At 39.6% G+C, this 18,062-nt stretch overlaps 3 protein-coding genes across 7 annotated transcripts in view; 1 reads left to right on the top strand and 2 right to left on the bottom strand.

Moving 5' to 3' along the window:
* The window catches only part of LOC116047681 (syntaxin-1A-like), a 59,842-nt gene extending 51,657 nt beyond the window's left edge, over window positions 1-8,185 (bottom strand). Inside the window, exon 1 of one of the 5 annotated variants that reach the window (XM_031296600.2) lies at window positions 7,721-8,185. In XM_031296600.2, the coding sequence (XP_031152460.1) occupies window positions 7,721-7,750 (30 nt within the window). In that variant the 5' untranslated portion in view covers window positions 7,751-8,185. The remainder of the gene's footprint in view (window positions 1-7,720) is intronic. The other 4 variants (XM_031296599.2, XM_036001291.1, XM_031296601.2 and 1 more) reach the window with 4 other exon arrangements.
* Window positions 8,186-8,664: 479 nt separating this feature from the next.
* bud23 (BUD23 rRNA methyltransferase and ribosome maturation factor) lies at window positions 8,665-14,635 on the bottom strand. Its single transcript, XM_031296602.2, has 12 exons — window positions 14,417-14,635; window positions 14,034-14,071; window positions 13,391-13,486; window positions 11,815-11,897; window positions 11,205-11,301; window positions 11,012-11,108; window positions 10,859-10,909; window positions 10,688-10,773; window positions 10,426-10,471; window positions 10,280-10,341; window positions 9,300-9,389; window positions 8,665-9,103 (listed from the first exon to the last, which is right to left on the bottom strand). The coding sequence occupies exons 1-12, from the start codon at window positions 14,462-14,464 to the stop codon at window positions 9,049-9,051; spliced, it is 849 nt and encodes a 282-aa protein (XP_031152462.1). The 5' UTR covers window positions 14,465-14,635; the 3' UTR covers window positions 8,665-9,048.
* Window positions 14,636-15,371: 736 nt separating this feature from the next.
* dnajc30b (DnaJ (Hsp40) homolog, subfamily C, member 30b) lies at window positions 15,372-17,581 on the top strand. The gene has a single exon (XM_031296603.2). It carries the CDS (start codon window positions 15,388-15,390, stop codon window positions 16,585-16,587), a length of 1,200 nt encoding a protein of 399 aa, XP_031152463.1. The 5' UTR covers window positions 15,372-15,387; the 3' UTR covers window positions 16,588-17,581.
* Window positions 17,582-18,062: the final 481 nt, after the last annotated feature.

The raw sequence follows: 18,062 nt of genomic DNA, 5'->3' as shown, positions 1-18,062 counted from the left end.
CAGGCACATCATTTTACTGTGACTTTTTATATGGGATTTTCTTTTGGATTTTTGTTCAAATAGACAAACTGTACATCTAGTTCCTGCTTTGCATTCCAGTGAGAAACAGATCTGGGCCGAGGTTAACAGGGTGATTTTATCAGCCCTGCCCGCAGCGAGCGGGGTTCAGCAGTAACACAAAGAAGAAGAATGTGGGTGGGAGAAGAGATGAAGCGCTGCCATCACAGCAGCACAGAGTCAAAGTGTGTGCATGAGAAACAATTTCCTTTTTTTCCTAACAATCCTCCTCAACGTCCTGCCCCTTTAATCATCTTCCTTTTTTCTTTCTCATTCTTCCTGTCCATCATTCTCTCGCCTTCTTCTCTCTCACTCTCCTTCCTCCAGACTTCAGATTCCCATTTGTGCCCACACAACATGGACTTGGTTACCTTTGTCTCACTCATCCCCCTCACGCCTTCACTTTGTGTTTCTCTTTTCTTCTTTAACATCTCATTATCCTTCCTTGAGACTAATTTATCCAACCAAACTTACACTTTAGATGATTTTATGTTGTGTCTGCCTTATTATTACCTGGTCCTGAGAGAAATGTCTTGTTCTACTGTGTATTATTATGAATTATGGAATGACAAATAAACTTTCCTCATGCAATTCTCTTCCTCTTGGGTTTATCTTTTTCCCACATTGTATCCCTCTTTTGCTCTTCCTTCCATTTTCCTCTCTGTCTTTCACACCCTTTGCCTCCCTCACATCTTTCTAACCTATAACAATGTAATTATCAAAGTGATGACATTTAAACACGCCTAAATACAAATTTGCAAGCTGCCACACTATGAAAGGTTAAATAATGACTTATGATGCAATAATAGCGCGTCTTTCACAAATCAATGATAATCAATTTTAGGCCAGACTTCAAATGTCCGCAGCTGTCAGTTCTCACACAGATAACTCTTTCTGCTGCAAGGACTCAGAAGAGACGACTGACCTTTTAGACTAAATAGTGGATGCTTACTTCCATTTTGGCTTGTTAGCACGTAATTGGCCAATGGGTATGGATATGAATACATAAATTACATGCTGTTGAGAATTTTCATACACAAACTGTTCTGCCCCGGGCATGTGTGTATGCAGTTGTGGGTGCTCGGTCAGCTAGTGTATATCCTTGACTTCCAGGATTGCTCCGCTGTCGCAGGAAATTCCGCCGGATGCATATATTTTCGCCGATTTCCGTTTCCTTCCGCTTTCTTTTTTGTTGGAATTTTAAACTTCGGTGGATTTATGAGGACTATGGTTAACTGTCTCCTCAGATCTCTGCTGGGTAAATTAAGACAGCTAGCTAGACTATCTGTCTAATCTGAGTTTTCTCTCGCACTACGCAGCGGCTGCGTGCAGAGCTTAGCGCCGCCCATGAGGATTGTGATTGGTTTAAAGAAATGCCAATAAATAAGAGTATGTTTTTCTCCCATCCTGGAATGCTGTGTTGGCTAGCCAGACCCTACTCCGCTCTGCAGCGTGTGAATAATCTGGTAAAGCGAGACTAGTGTTCAGCCTTGCAGGAGTGGGTGAGAAAATGTCATAAAGCTTCAGTTGAACTTTAATGACAGATCACAGGCAGGGAAAAGAGATGTGCTGTCACCACATGTGCCATGGCTTTTCCCACCCCCAGTTCCTTCTCCCTATTCCCCTGTGGGGTATATTCAGAGTGCCTCGCTGACCATGAAGGATTATGACAGCACCAGTGCACCACTAACACAATTATATCGTAGATATGGGGGAAATGTAACAGAGAGTGAGGAGGATGTCAAGGAATGGCAGCATGTAGAAAAAGAATCATCGCAGTAAGAGGGACAGATGAAAACACTGTAGGATGACAAGTGCAGAGAAAAGCCAAGAAAAATATCAGAAAACAGAGGTGGAAAGAGGCAGAGATGTACACAATTAAAAAAAAAAAAAAAAAAAACTAAATATTGTTTTCATTATTGAGTAATTTTCTTGATTCATTTATTAACGTTTTGTTTTTAAGATGTCAGAAAATAGTATTTAATCATAATTTCCTAAAGCCCAAAGTAATGTCTTCACAAATGTTTGTTTTGTCTGACAAACAGTCCAAAACTTTAAAGATATTCAGTTTTCTATCACATAAGAAAAACAAAAGCAGAAACTCCTCACATATCAGAAGGTGGAACTGGGAAAATGTTTTTGCTTGAAAATGCCTTCAGTAATTAATCAACTATCAAAGTCGCTGCAGATTAATAGTCTGTCTGTCAATTGACTAAACGTAAAAAATATCATCTGTTGTTTTAGCAAATAGCCACAGTAGGAAGTATGATTCTTGTGCATCAGGAAGTGAGGAGGAAATAGTGTGACTAGCTGTTAGCCACAAAAGGTCGCAGAGGAAGAATTTTGGAGTCCATGGATGGGTCAACCAAATGCCAAACTGCAGTCAAAATTGACTTCTTTTAACCATGTTTTCAGCCTCAAAAGGCAAAGCTCTAAAAGGCCACTGTACGGTACCTGCTCGGCATCAAACAGCAGACAGACTAACTAGCTGGTGAACATAGTGGAGCGTTGTCCAGATATTAGCAGACCAAAAACAGAGCTAAATCCAGCTATCTACTGGATGTGTAAATAAATAAAACATTAACATAACAAGTTTGCCATATCAACTATAATATAAAGATATGTCAGTATGGTGTTCACAGCTTCCGCTGCCCACAAAAGGCCAAAACGTTATTGCAAGTAGTTGATTTAAACCAAACCATGATCTTGTCCTAACAAAGTAATTTTGTGGTTTGTAACAGTTTTGGTGGGAACTGACAAATGATGTCCAGCCGATCGAGCCATCAGGTCAGAAAAACACCCATATGTCCTTCTGCGGGTCAACTCGTGTCAAGTAATGTATTTGGTTGTTTACTTTGGAGGTCTTGTTAGTTAAAAGTGTCTGTTTAGCCTCACATGGACAATATTAAGCATATTATTATTATTATGAAAGATTATCACCCATCAAAGACAGACAGAGCTACTGATGAGGGGGCTGATGAAGTCAGTTCATAGCCTTAATCTCCAACAAAAGGCGTTATCTGCACTGCTAAAGAACCACTCTGCTGCCACTGATTATGAGATGATGTGAAAGGAGAGGTCTGCACATTACAAATTTAATTTTAGCAGCGCTAACAAAGATGACCCAAAGCTAATTCTCCCACTGCAGATGGGGAAAGTTTGATTACACAATCGTCTTTATTTATTATCAGGATATACATTAGCTGATGCCTCGACAGCTGCACGAGAATAAGCAACAAGATTTTACCACACGGTAGGGCTGGGCGATATGGAGAAAATGAAATATCACAATATTTTTGACCTAATACCTCGATATCGATATTGCGGCGATATTGTGGGGTTGACATTTGGTGCTTTCACAAAATATTTTTATAATTAGATTTTTGATATATAATCATCAGTAACGTGGATTTAATGACTACGTGAGTAAAGGCAAATAATAGAACAGCTATACAGTCTGGTAAGTTCACAAAATGACATCATTTTACTGTAATGCAGCTTGTAAAACTAGGAAAGACAACACTTGTTTCATATTACAATATCCAAAATTTAAGACAATATCTAGTCTCATATCACAATGTCGATATAATATTGATATATTGCCCAGCCCTACCACACGGTCAACACTATAAAACCCATCAGCAGATGTTGATTTCAAGGAACGCTCACAGGTAGAAGACAGCTCAAGAAACTAACATAAATATGAGCCATTATTTCATGCTTCACCGGATAAGGATAATGTTAATGCATGGTGATCCAATGGACCACCCATTCACACATTTCAACAATAACTTATTAGCAGCTGATATTGGAATTGTCACCTAATTTGCAAAGACAGACACGTTTCTGGTGAATTTCCAGAGGGGTCACACTCATTTCACAGCTCAGTAATGCAATTATGCAGCCTTTATGTGAAGAATAATGTGTGTATGCATGTGCCTTTCTTAATAGCAACACTATAGGATGATGACAGCGCATTTTGCTGCTGCTTTATTCCCTCGTTTGCAGAGGCTTGAAACTTTGAATTAGGACCAATAAAACCTCTGACCCTCGTGGCTCAGTGTTCGATTTAACAGCAACCAACGTGGCTTTGTTCCCACACTGTTATTTGTGTCACTGACAAAGTGTTAGCAGCCAAGATCAGGTCGTGGAAAAAAGAAAAAGAGGTGATGGCATGGAATGAATTGGAATAAAGGTGAGATGGATGTGAGGAGAAAAAAAAGAGAAAGGATAATGAAAAGAAACAAGAATCAAAGACACACAGAGCGCCTGAGTCGGTGCTCCACGTCCATCCTGTTAGTTAATGTGTCACTCTAACGCCAAACAGGCAGTGACAGTGAGTACTCCTGCCATGCACACACACAAAGAGCTGCCTGAACCAATACGAACACTGACTAAAAAAGCTGCAAAGAGGGGGCAGAAGGGAGAATGAAAAGTAAAAGGGAGGACAGGAAGCCATCTGATAAATCACTGATAGGAAAAGAGCAATAACGGAGGAACTCACCATTACTGAGGGGATAAAAGAAAAGAGAGGGTTATTATTAAAAAGAGACGGAGATGGGAAAAGAGGCAGATATGGTCAATCAAACGACAAGACCAGAAGAAAAAACGATGGAGCTGATAAAACGTCGGCAGATAAACAATAACATTTGATTGATAACAGTTCCTGCGGTGTGTGAAATCTGTAATAACCTCATCTTTATGTTTCCACCTTAGGTTTCAGAGCTTGAAGACGGCTGACAAACGCATCTTATCTGCGCCATCTGTCATTAAATCAATGCTTGGCCGACTGGGAGCGTATGACCATTTTAGTTATTGAGACTGACAGTTTTTAGGCAGCAAGCTAATGAGCTACTGGAAGAGCAGAGTTGTACACAGGTGTTGAGCTCATATAGCTATGTGCATATGGGCAATGTTGGAGCAGAACCTGCACTCTCACACAAATATGAGCAAAACTCAATTCCCTGCCAAAATGACACATAAGCAGTAAGCACATGGGTGAGTAAACTAGCAGTGTGAAAACACACACACAAAGACACAGAAGCAACGCAATCTGTAAAGCTCAGTCTTCTGGGTTGTATGTGAAAATTAACACTTGTGCGATATGATATCTTTGTAATATGTTATTCGAAATTACATTATTTCACCCATTTTAGCAATTAGCAAAACGTAGCACAAAACGAATATTTTCACATGAGAGGACTAACAACATTAAACTTTAAGAAGATTAACAAATCCAAATTGAACAAATATGGTAAAAAAAAAAAAAATAGAGATGCAAAAATCCAATGAGAAGCATCAGTGCTGAAGTCACCATCCACAATAAATACAGTTTCCTTGTCATTGTCATTATAAAATGTAATGTTTCCACTGTCACCATTAGGTTCATTAAGTCGCAGCCGAGGACTCAGTATCAGGAGAGAAAAAGTTGCATCGGTGCATTCCTTCCTAAAATCTAACATTCATGTCAAGAAAGCCTAGGCACTAGATTTTGTGTTGATACATTTTTACTTGCCTTTACATGCAATAAATGTGAAAAGTCTAACCCCAGTTATCCACATTGAACTGTTTTTTTTCCCTTTGGCCCTTCACAAGAGACCAGTTTACCTTTAACTATCCTACAGGAGCTGTTTCCCAGCAACAAAGTTCCCAGGATCATGGGGCATCTAAATCTAATTCTTGGAGGGACTCCAAATCTTATTCAAAACTATTACAACTACACAATGGAGATAGAAAATGTAGTGCAAGGCTGCAACTGCACGACCTATTTCTTGCCACAAATGTATCCAAAAACGAAATGTTTGTGCATTCTTTTTTTTTAATTTAATGACAATATTTCCAGAACAGCCACCAACTTTTCCATCTTGAAAATCTGAAGCAAAGTCCAATGACAGCCCAGCAAGGTATGTGAAAGCAGAAAGAGGTGGGTTTGTCAGCTTTAGGGGTTAAGATGATGATGGGAGAACTGCAAATGATCTATGCTATTTGAAATGACCGTTCTATTTAATGCAACCTTAACCAATCCCAGCAGGGTCATTTGCACAAGTTACAGCATTTCTCCAAATTGAAGCTAGAACTTAAAATGTTTTGTTCCCTATAGCTGAAACTAAATAAAAACATACATAAACTTATCGATCCTTTAGCAAGCAAATCTGACTAAATTAGCTGGTTCCAGCTTCTCAAATGTAAGCATTTGCTACTTGCCACTGTGAATTAAATATCTTTGAATTTGTACTATTGGTTGGACAGATGTGATTCTGGGAACTTGTTACTGGCATTTATCTGGTACAATAAATATCTTTTTAAAAAAAAAGGCAGATTGTTGACAATATTTAACATACTTAGTTGCAGGAAGTCCTAGTGCATTGCACACTAGTTCAGAGCTTTTATACAACCACACATGTATCCAACACTGTGGTGTTGTAATGTGCTGCTAAGACCCACAGACATCTGCACGAGTCAAGAAAATGCATCAATTTGAGGCTGCAAATGGAAAACAATATCACTCTAGTGCTGATGGGAAATAACAGTCTGTGACATGCAATTTACTTCAATTTTATTTGGTCTGGATTGCCTGAAATTGGTCTGGCTGAGGCCGCTCCAGCTTCCATTTCTCAGAAGATGAAGGATATGATCAACAATAGTTAAAGAAAATAGAATCAGCAGCTGACATTCCATTGATCTAAATCCTGATCAATTTGTGTTTCTCACTGAAGCTGGTGAGAACGATTAAGGCTCTCTCTCTCTCTTAATCGTACAACTGCATCCTCCAATATTGCAAGGAGGGAGGCTGGAGACACGCCTCTCTCTCACACACACACACACACTGGATGTCTCTTGAGGCCAATTCATAGCTAGATCTTCATTGAAAACTGGGAATCGTAAATTGTTCGCTCCCCTCTCCTCAGTTAAACTGCCAGTTACCCAGATCTGACAAGGACACTTTACTACCCTCCCCCCCCCACACAATCAGTCAAGTCAAAAACCTATCAGTTATGCATCCTTAACTATTATACTTAAAAACGTAGAATAACGATTTGAAGGCTCTATTTCTTATGATTAATATCTCTTATGAGGACTCTCTCCACATGCACATAGCTTTTTTTTTTTTTATAACCCGCAGAGGGCGGAATGGGCGAGCTGGGACCAATTTCCCATTTCAAATCACACACCCATAGTTGGTCATATCGATCTCGCACGCTCTCTCACACACACACACACACACACACACACACACACACACACGAAAATGCTTAAATTGAAAATGGCATGTTAAGTTATTGAACCTATGGAGTTTAAATACCATTAAATACAAAGTAAGCACCCTCTTGAGTCCCAGAGATGCAATAGCCCTGGTTATATGCTTAAAGAATAGCTAAGCAGGCAGGATCAAAGTGATTTTTCGTTTGGAGAATAAGGAGAAAACGACTTCATATCAGCTTCTTTACCCGCACAGTATTGGGAACAATATGCGCCTGTTGCTTGTGATAAACCACATTATTTCAGCCTCCATCAGACCCCCGAGAGTCACAACTGTTGCTCAATCAGCGAACCCCGCTCTGTGGATCTGTGCTGTCTGAAGACGCTTTTATAAAGGCTAAAATGCATCTATTCACAGAACAGGTGAATGATTACAGTTTAAAAGAATCAATCAGTAACTTACATGTTTAAGTTCTTGCATTCGGTCCTTCATGGCTCCGGTAAATCACTCGTATTCCTCCAGTTCCCGATGTCTTCTGGCTGTGTGTGGTGATGGAGCGGCGGGGCGGAGACCGACAGGATGATGTGAGACCGACCGAGGCGAGGGTGCGCGTCTGGCGGAGTCGAGAGGCGGTGATTTCCCCCTTTGGTTTGGATGGTGGGACCACTTTACGGAGCCGGGTGACGCGCACTAAAAGGTGAGGCGAGGCCTTCCGCCGTTAACCCATTACACACCTTCAACTTCCTCTTCAATCCGCACTAATTGACCTTTCTTTTTATATGGCCCTCGTTTCCGTTTGTTCCGTTAAAGTCAGTCTGACTTACTGAATGTTAGACTGACAAGAAGAGAGCCCCTCAGAGCGCGTGGCTGAGCGTCGACACTGGGTTGGATTTGATTATCGATTGAGCAGGTTCAGAGATAACGCCCAGGTGGCTCCCAATGTGCCAACGCGCACAGCGACCTCTGTCGGCTACTGTCGGCTAAAAATTAATTTCAAGATCTTTTGCTGGTTCCATTTCAGTGTGCACACTGAAATGGAACCAGCAACATTAATTTCAAGATCTTTTGCTGGTTCCATTGAAATGGAACCAGCAAAAGATCTTGAAATTAATTTTTATATAATACACGAGCGACTTAGAAATGTGTCATACATGGGCTTGTACAGTTTCATAATAAAATATAAATAAGTTCCTTTAGTTTTTTTTGTTGTTTTTTTACGATGCCTGCATATGTCCATGTGGGATTTTAAATTTTATCAATTCATTTAGTGTGTTGTTTTCTTACTTAAGAGCCATTTTGATTATATTATCAACAGTCGACATGTCTTTATTAGATTGGACAGGTCTTTTATGTACTATTCTACGGATAATAACAGTCTACATAAAACGAAATAACATTTGTGATAGTTGCAGCTGCAATTTGTCATTTTATTCCATTTTAAAGTTCATTTAGTTACATTTTCCCCTTATGACTCCCGTTTCTTTAACCTTGAATGAACGGGGACAACGCATACATCTGCATGTATCATTTATTTATGAAAAGTACAAATGTCTGTCCGTGTGTACTTTGTATCTTCCAGCCAACATGAACAGGGAGAGTGCAATATTACTACCATTTGTCAGAAACAAACACTCAACCAAAAGTAAAAATGATTGGCCATTATAGCATTTTACTCTTGCATCTCATCCACTTTAAGAGTTGGAAGTCCAAACACTCTGCAGTTCGAGGGGTGAATGTGTGTGTGGGGTGGTACAGACAAGAGCTAATGAAGGCTCAGCTGCATGAGTCAGTTAGAAATTAGGTCTTCTCTGACGTCCAGTGTATTTTGTGTCGGCTCGAACCTCCCTGCAGGCCAACAAACACACAGCAGAGAGAGAGGAGGCGTCAGCAAGTGTTACAAAATACAGCTCATCAAGAGGTGATTCAGTTGAAGCTAAACTTAAGTATATTACATTATTTAGAGCATGAATATTTCAGCACAAGATAAAAAAAAAAATCCAAGTTTGTCCTGAAAGAGTTTAAAACACTGTCCTGTACATACCGTCCCTGCCTTCTCCTCCTCTCCTTCTTCTCAAAGATCCAATCTCGCCCCTTCTTCGCCGATTTCCCCTTCATGTTTTTGAACCGGCATCTTCACAAAGAAATAGTGTGGCTGATGAGCTTATTTAAAATGCACCTTGTTCTTTGTGACAAACCACCCAAAAGCTCCTCGCCTCTGATGCTAAATATTTCACTCACACATGCAGTCTCTTTGTGTAACCAGGAGGAGCAACTCCAACATCTTTGTGTATAAGGGAGGAAAAGCTGCCCGACAGGGTTTTTAGTCAGGCAGGACAACGACCCTTTTGAGATTCCTCTCGGTCTTCTGGCTTCACCAAAGCAAGTATGACTGAACCTGCACTTATCGAAGCCAAGACCTGTTTGTAAATCAATAAAGAAACTAGGGATTGTCCTAGTCAGAGTGAAGTAGGGCTACAACTCCCAATTTCCTTGATTACTCGTTCTGACCATAAAATGTAAAAAGCAAATTAGTGAAAATGGTGATCACAATTTCCCAGAGGCCAATATTTAAATGACTTGCGTTGTCCAGCTAACAGTCCAAAACCCAAATAATATTCAGTATACTATCATAGAAGATAAAGAAAAGCAGCAAAGCTGAGACCAGCAAATGTTAGGCATTACAAAAGAAGCACTCAAACAACTAACTAAAAAAACTATTTTCAAACAATTAATCAAAATGTATGTGTTAAAATCCTATACGTTTGAGGTATCTACAAAATGCCACATGCAAATTGTCAGCAGTAAGCACAATAAGAGCAACTAAATATTTTAACAACTGGCGCTCAGATGGCCTCAGGCTGCATCTCATCACATTGCATCTTTCTGAATAAAACACACCAAACAAACAAATAAATCCAGATAAACTCTGGTGACTGAAACTAACTCTGCTACCCCCAACCATGTAAATAGTTTCATCAAACTATCACAATTCCAGTGTCTACCTGCTGTGAATATCTTTACCTCTGTCCTGAATACTGGACCTGGTTTGAAACAGCCCTGTCTGACGTTTCTGTTCCCAATCCCTGAAAAGAAGAAAAAGAGATCAATGTTGTAGCTAAAATGAAACACACACTTCCCCAATATCCACTAACTCCTTTGTTTCTTACTTTGGGAAGGGCTCCTGTCACTCCAGCAAACAGACACAGGAAGAACCTGGAAACAAAGTGTAAATCAGGCCGACCATGTTATAATTCATCACGAGGCTAATGTGACAAACACTCGGGTCAATATAAATGTCATCCTGTTCTAATTAGCCTTGTGTTGCAAGTACACTGTTGCTTATTTCACAGGCCATTAAGAAGGAATCAATTGCAGAAGGCTGCAGCTGACCATGTCAAAATAAAAGCCCAGCTTCTGATAGGTACTGACTTTTTAGCCTTGCTGCTGTTGGGGTAATCCACCACCATGCCTCCACCGAAGCCTGCCCTCATGGCCTGCGTCGTAATCAGCTCAAGCTATGGAGGGGGAAAGAAGAAGACTGAAGGTAAGTAAAGGAATCGGCAGAAAACATCAGATTTTACATCCACAACGTTATTTCACCTGTTCTGAGTTCTCTGGATAAAGCTGGAAAACTGCACGTGCACCTCTTGACTAAAAGACAAAGAGCAAAGAGATGCTAGCAAAGGTCTTCATCGTAAAATATGGTATCTATCTGAATGTTTGGAAAGACAAACAAGAGTGATAAAACCTTACCAGAGAAGAGTAGAGAGTACTAAAGAAGGTGTAGAGTCTCTTAGGAGGACTATGTGTCCTCTTGTCGGCATTACAGAGCCACTGCAGAGCAGAAATACTGAGAGGGCATAACGCAAAAGGTACATGAAAAACTGAGTTAGAAATTATTCAAAAACCTTGCTTTTTTGTATCATAAGCATGCTCTGTTCTTCACCTGATGCAGCCATCGAAGGTGCCAGGTCGGAAAGGCATCCCCTGGCCCATGTCCCCCACTAAAAGGTCTCCCTCTACTTCTCTGTCCAGTGCAACATCTGTCACAGGCAAGATGGGATTTGATCAATGTTTCAGAAATGTATCCACAGCCTCCTTTTAAAGTAAATGCATAAATAAACAAATAAACCAAACCTAAAAAATACATAAGAAATCATATCATTATTTTGTGCAAAAGTTAAAATGTCATCCAGAGGGATAAGACAGAAACCTCTGATACTTGACTTATAAGATTGTATATAAATATGAACAAACAAAACAAATATAGCCCGGATGAAGGCAGGAAAGTCGAAAATGTTTAGTTAAGAAAGTTGTGCAACATCTTCTAAGTTTGATGGACTTGCATTGAAGCTGACACTGGTCTGCACCTCACTGTGTGTTCTTAAAGTTAGTTAAGTTAGTAATATGCAAAGCCTAACAAGTGCCTGAAACTTTATTCTTGTAATAAACTATAAGCTTGTCTGATTTAAAAGTATAACATCACAATATCAATAAGATATTGGTACATCATCCACCTCTTGCTTCTTGTTTAATTGTAACAGTGACAAACTAACCCAGCATTGCGGTGCTGATGTCAACTCCAACCCAGTAGTGTCCCTCCTCTGACAGGAAGTCTCCACTGAGACCAGAGCCGCACCTGAAAGACAGAGGACAGACAGTCACCCGAGTCTTTCACATCACAAAACACACAACGCCCTCCTACGTACTTCCGTAACTCAATTTTCATTTTCCTTCAGTACGGTTTTCTCCGGCCAATCTTTACCGGTCCAATCAGCGAGCAGAGGGAGTGGCTGAGAACGATGACGTTGAGGTCGCGCGCTAGTTAGAGTTCCGTAATGGCGGCAGAGAAAGATGTGAGCGAAGTTAACACTTGTCAATGGAGAGTGGCCAGACTCTCTGTACAAATGAAATGTACGAGAGTCTGTTAGGACCAGGCTAACAGATGAGGTGAAAACACAAACACTACAAGACTATTACAGTACTTTCAACACTTCCAATACAACTCTTTCATTGACACACCATCTAAAACTCCATGTGTCTGTAATGATGCTGCAGTGCTTCACCAATATGTCAAAACCACTGTACTTTAAAGAATATTTTCTTTTCTTTAATTTTATTCGAACAAAAAAAATAATAAAATAAAATATAAAAACACAATAAGTGTGTAGCAACACACCAAAGCGAAAAAACAATATCTATAACATCTGTTACATTTTAAATAAATATAAAATCTTAAACTTTGTTAATCTTAAATACATAAAGTTGTTTTTTAAATGTTTGACTGGACTTGCACCTGAGCCACTTTGTAAACTTGTGAACAGGCTGGAATCCTCCAGATCCACAAGAGCTGCTGCATGTGGAGACTGTAAAGTTCCATTTTGTAAAACATCTTTTGCCCAAAATGTTTTTTCTGTGAAAGGAGCCAATCTGTGGAACTGGACTCTAACAAAAATGTCCACCTTTAAAAAAACTATCAAAAGCATGGTTCATACAGCAGCAGCAGCAGTGTGATCATGCCATATGACATGTATAGCTGTGTGTATGTGAGGTGTGCATCTGTGTGAGTTCAAGTGAATGTGTTTATTTACTACACTTATTTTTATTGCTGCTAACTGGTTTCTGGACATTTTATTGTATTCACTGTAAAAATTTGACTCCTTTATTATTTTAACTGTTAAAAGCCCTTCTAGGGACAGGTGTTGCGAATTAGTCATGGCTATAAACACTGTGATACAGGCATCGGATTGTTCTTTATGTAATAATCTATGTTTTTTGTATCGGTCCCTATTCAAATAAACAACAAATAAAAAATAAATAAAATAGAGTTATTTTTTCATCTACAAATTAGAGTACATTCAGAATGTTAAAGTACATATCATCACGATGAAGATAGACTACTAATGAAGCAAAGTGCAGCAGAAGTCAAAGTTTGATTGATGTCTTCAGTGATGTAACAAAACACAATGTACATCCTATTTAGACAATGGCTAGTCTAACTGTGACCTTATTCATTTTAAGCTCAATAGAAAAAAAGTGTATAATTTCTTGCTCAAAAATTAGGTTTTATGTTTATATTTTAAGTTAATAGTGTAATACTGCATGCAAAGACAGTCAGTGTCACTCCCTCACCCCACATCTAGCAGGAAGCATGGCTGTCCCTCTGGCAGGTTTAAAAGCTCTACAGCTCTCTCTGACATCTGGGTCTGGATCTCAATCATTCGAGAGCTGTGAAGCAACAAAACACACACACAGATATAAGTTACACTATATGTGACTTCTGGCAACGGAAATACATTATGAAAGAAACAAGTTCAACCTTTAAATGTGGCAAAGTGCCATCTGATTTGATGTTGGATTTAGTAGATTTTCCAATCATACAACTGAAGCAACTATCGCTCCACAGCAAGTCTGCAGAATCAGACAGGGATTTATTTATTTTTTTAATCTAAAAGGGAAAATCCAACCTAAAGCAGAATTTGAAATATTGGTATACCAATGAATTTGAAGTGTAAATCAATGTATGCACTACAACCACAGACAATTCTCTCCTTAAGTTGGAAAGTGAGTTGATTATGTGATATATTTGAATTAGTGACTTACTAACTTTGCATGCTTTAATTGCATGTTTGATCCAAATTAGTTTTATGCGAGTGCGCGTTCAGTAGTGAATAAAATAGTGTCCTATATCTCAGTAAAAACCAGCGTTGTAAAAAGGTAGATTTCCCCTACAAACAGGGACAGAAAGCTAGTCACAAGTAACACCCAGACTCACTTTTGAGAGTATTTCTTTGCCTCGGCTTCATTGTAGAACTGCGGGGATGAGAGCACATCAATAACAAATACCACTTCAATAAAAACAGTTAAACAGTTCACGACATTGGCTGTCAGCTGACTAGCCCCAGTTTGTGCCTCTCGTGTATCCTCATTACATTTTTCATTACATCACATTCATGCACCAAAACATGGAACACAAAGTAACAAACTAGAGCTAATTACACTTATGAAAAAGAAGCCATTAATTAGCCTATTATCCAGTCAGCGTTTATTCAGTTCCCTGTTAAAATGCTGGTATATTAATATCCAGGGGACCTTTAAAAACAAACAGGACTACTGTTAGCCTAGCAGCTAAAAACTACAATGCACAACTCCACTGACCACATCTGGAGGAGCTGAGTGTTCCGGCCGCCGACAGCTGGAGGTCATGGTTGGTTGTCCTTGTGTTTGTGTGCCGGTATCTGAAGGTGAAGGCTTATTTTATAATATCAGTTCATAAACAAGCTAATAGCATCGCGATAGCCGACGGCCCACACGTGAAGAGCAATGACGTCACTTGCAAGCGACGTAAGTACTTCATCGTCGAGCTTAATAAAAGCAACCCAGCTAAAACAGAAGCTTATATCGCCACCTACTGGGTAGATATTAAATAAAATATAAATTAAAAACATGTATCATTGTAATGCGAAAACATATCGTCCTCACATAAACTCTTTTTAGAGTTTATTCTTTATTTTTTTATCAACCAGTACAAATTTAAATAACAATACACATCTGTTGTAAAAACTAAATACATAAAATTAATAATAAATCAAATATACATAATACTAACAATAATAGTATAATACAATATATACATTATTTAATAATATATTTATATTATTATATATAATATTGAAAAAAGCTAATATAATACAAACAGTAGCCTAGCATATATATTGTGTAATATCCCCATATTACACAATATATATGCTAGGCTACTGCCATATGTTTAGAGTGTTTAAAAAACGGTGTCCTTTAGTTTCATGGCCATAATTACTAAATACACCTTCATTACACTCGAAATTGAATACAATTTTCCAAAACATATCAGTTTTAAAATCAATTTATTTCATCTTTGGAAGTAAAGGGAACACCAAATATAGTTTTTTGGGAAATGAGTGTAACGATTTATTGTTTACTGCAAAAGATATAGACTGTTAAAACTATGCCTGTTACATAAGGTAACTATACACCCTATGTTTAGTCAACTCTTGAGGTTCCCCGTTTTCTGCAAAATGATTGGTCGGGTATGATAAGTACTTCCTGTAAACATTGACTGTTATTGGTACCTCGTTATGTGACGTAGCCGGATGCTGCATCATTTTTCCTGCCTGCTCGCCGGCTCCCTTCTCGGTAAAATGGCAGAGGTAGGTCAGAGGCTGGGGAGTGGAGCTTACCGGCTGTCTGCTCTCAGAAACAACCAGAGTCGACCGGTGTGCACCGGAGAAAGTCCCGGATCTCTGTTGGGTAACTGCACCTTCAGTAACAATCGGCTAAAAGAGAAATCAAGCCGGGATCATCAACGTGAAGTTCAGCCAGTGTCAAAAAGAAGAGCAACACAACGCAAATCAGAGAAACTTTCCAGAGTGAGAACAAGTGAGAGTCAACAGGAAAATGGGACTTTGCGTTGTGCCACATCTTTGAAGCTGGATTCATCCCGTTTTTTCAGAGAGAGCCTGCAAGCTCACACAACAGCCCTGTACCTCTCAGCAAGACTGCAGCCTCTCCTCCAGGAGAAGCTGCTGCCTGGTAAAATGACATGCTGGACTAGAGGAGCTGTTTCCATCCATCCTGACACCTTCAGGTCCCGCCATCAGCTGCGAGCTTTCTGCACTGTCATCTTCATTCTGGCAGAGCAGAGGTCAGAGAAGCTGTGGCGTCTAAAACTACATCCTGATACCCTGCAAGCCTCTAGTAGAAGCTACAGCTGGAGGAGTGACAGCAGCTCAGAAGATACTCCTCCACTGTACAGAAGCAGGACGTCCTATTACGACATCCTCAGAGTGTCCCCCAGTGCCACACAGTCCCAGGTCAAGACAGCCTACTACAAGCAGTCCTTCATCCATCACCCTGACAAGAACCAGGGCAACAAGGAGGCCGCACAGCGCTTCTCTGATATCAGTGAGGCGTACGCAGTGCTGGGCAACATCAGCCTGAGGAGGAAGTACGACCGTGGTATTCTGAGTGGGTCAGACATTCAAAGTGCAGGGAGACCGTCCTCCAAAGAGACCACGAGCAGATTCACAGGCTCCCCACAGCATCATCAATACAGAGCCAGACGATTCTCCCAAGCTGGCGGGAAGACCATGTTTGATTTTGACGCCTTTTATCAGGCTCACTACGGGGAGCAGCTGCAGAGGGAGAGGGAAATGAGAGCCAGGAAGCAGCACATGGAGGAGCAGCAGAAGGAGAATCTTCGCAAGTGGAGGCAAGGAAAAATGTTGGAGATGACTGTGGCGATGCTGCTGACCATGGCAGGCTTACTTTTTGTCAATCTCAGCAGGCCCTGAAATAGAGGCAGCAACCCGGCGTGCCCCTATGGGGGTGCATGTTACGACTCTCAGGGGGCTGGAGATGGAGGGTGAGGGGGTGCTACCTCAGTTTTGCAAGTGTTAACACAGTTTCTGACAGTTGAAGATGATTACTTTTAGTGTGTTGCAGGAGTAAACCAAAGCCAGATCACTGTCTCATTAGTTAATGGTCCATAGATACTGTATGCTGGTTATTTATAACCAAGGTCCCCTTAAAAGCTGATTGTATCAAGACAGCAACTGAACATATTCATTTTCTTTATATCTAGGATCTAAAAAGCATAAACAAACATTAGACATAGACACACACTTGCCTAGAAAGGGATGCCAGGAAAAAACTGGAAATCTACTAACCACATAGCATGAGCATGTAGCTCATTAAAGAATCTCAAAAGCACCCAGTGTATGGGTGATAATAAGATATCATATTTCAAACTTTATGGCTTTCCTACATTTGATTTATAAAAAATAGATTTCAGAGTTAGATCATTACAATCTTGTAAAATGTTCATGATCCTCATCCCGAGAAGTGTCATTGCAGGTTTAGTCTTCACAACAACGGTTCAAAAAGCTGTGAAGTTTCTGTGTAAACATGTATTTATTTACTTCCTATTAGAAGTGACAAGTCTGAAGCCAAACAACCTTTTTTGGCAGCTCAAATTCAGTTCTGTTCATTCAAATACTGCACAAGGGTGGACAAAATTATCATGCTGGACACTGGATCTGTAATGTAAAAAAATGACTTTGAAATGTGCAATTTTAAGATTATTAGAAAAATTAATACACATTGATTTTTACACCTTCTCCCAGGTGTTTTAAGTGTCTATATGTGTTATCTATTGTATATAGAAGATGCCACGTGTTAAATTGTTTATTTTATGTAAGGGAAGCTGTATTAAGCAACTTTGATAAAACCGTTTATTTCTTTGTTTTAATCTAGTTTTATTTATCAATGATCATAGTAAATATGCAATTACCCAGCACTTCTTTTGTTTTCTTTTTCTGCAATGCTATAAAATCTCTCTAGAGGGCATCTGTGTACATCAAAATGATCTCTGGTTACAGCTGGAGGCCTGAGGGGGTCAGTGACTTTACACTCTGTGGGATGACATTAATGTATGTCATGGAGGTCTCAGTCTGCTGAGAGCTGCTGCTGTTGGTGACAGTATGTTTATTTCCCCGAAGATGCTAAATACTAAATATTAAAAACCTATCAAACTTGGTAAACGTCTGGGATTAAGTTATCAGTCTTTAAACTGAAGTGGTCAAAACACTGTCTGATCTTTCAAAATGGTTCACTATGTGTCATATACATTTATGAACTGACACTAAATATATACTGGTATAACAACTCAGTGTGATCGCATTAGGGCCTAAATATGAAACATAGGCTGAAATCACATCGCATTTCACACTTCTGTTAGATGAATAAATAGAGGTGAGACAAATTATCT

This window comes from Sander lucioperca, chromosome 5 (genome assembly GCF_008315115.2).
Source record: "Sander lucioperca isolate FBNREF2018 chromosome 5, SLUC_FBN_1.2, whole genome shotgun sequence".
In the NCBI taxonomy this organism is placed as follows: Eukaryota; Metazoa; Chordata; class Actinopteri; order Perciformes; family Percidae; genus Sander; species Sander lucioperca.
The sequence above is the reverse complement of the archived record's forward strand: the minus strand, read 5'-3'. Positions and strand labels throughout refer to the sequence as shown.

Coding starts and splice junctions, on each gene's coding strand:
- bud23 (XM_031296602.2), bottom strand. CDS start 14,464: ATGACCTCCAGCTGTCGGCGGCCGGAACACTCAGCTCCTCCAGATGTG. Junction 13,487..14,033: donor GCAAAGAAATACTCTCAAAA/GTGAGTCTGGGT, acceptor GTTGCTTCACAG/CTCTCGAATGATTGAGATCC. Junction 10,910..11,011: donor GTACTCTCTACTCTTCTCTG/GTAAGGTTTTAT, acceptor TTTGTCTTTTAG/TCAAGAGGTGCACGTGCAGT.
- dnajc30b (XM_031296603.2), top strand. CDS start 15,388: ATGCTGCATCATTTTTCCTGCCTGCTCGCCGGCTCCCTTCTCGGTAAA.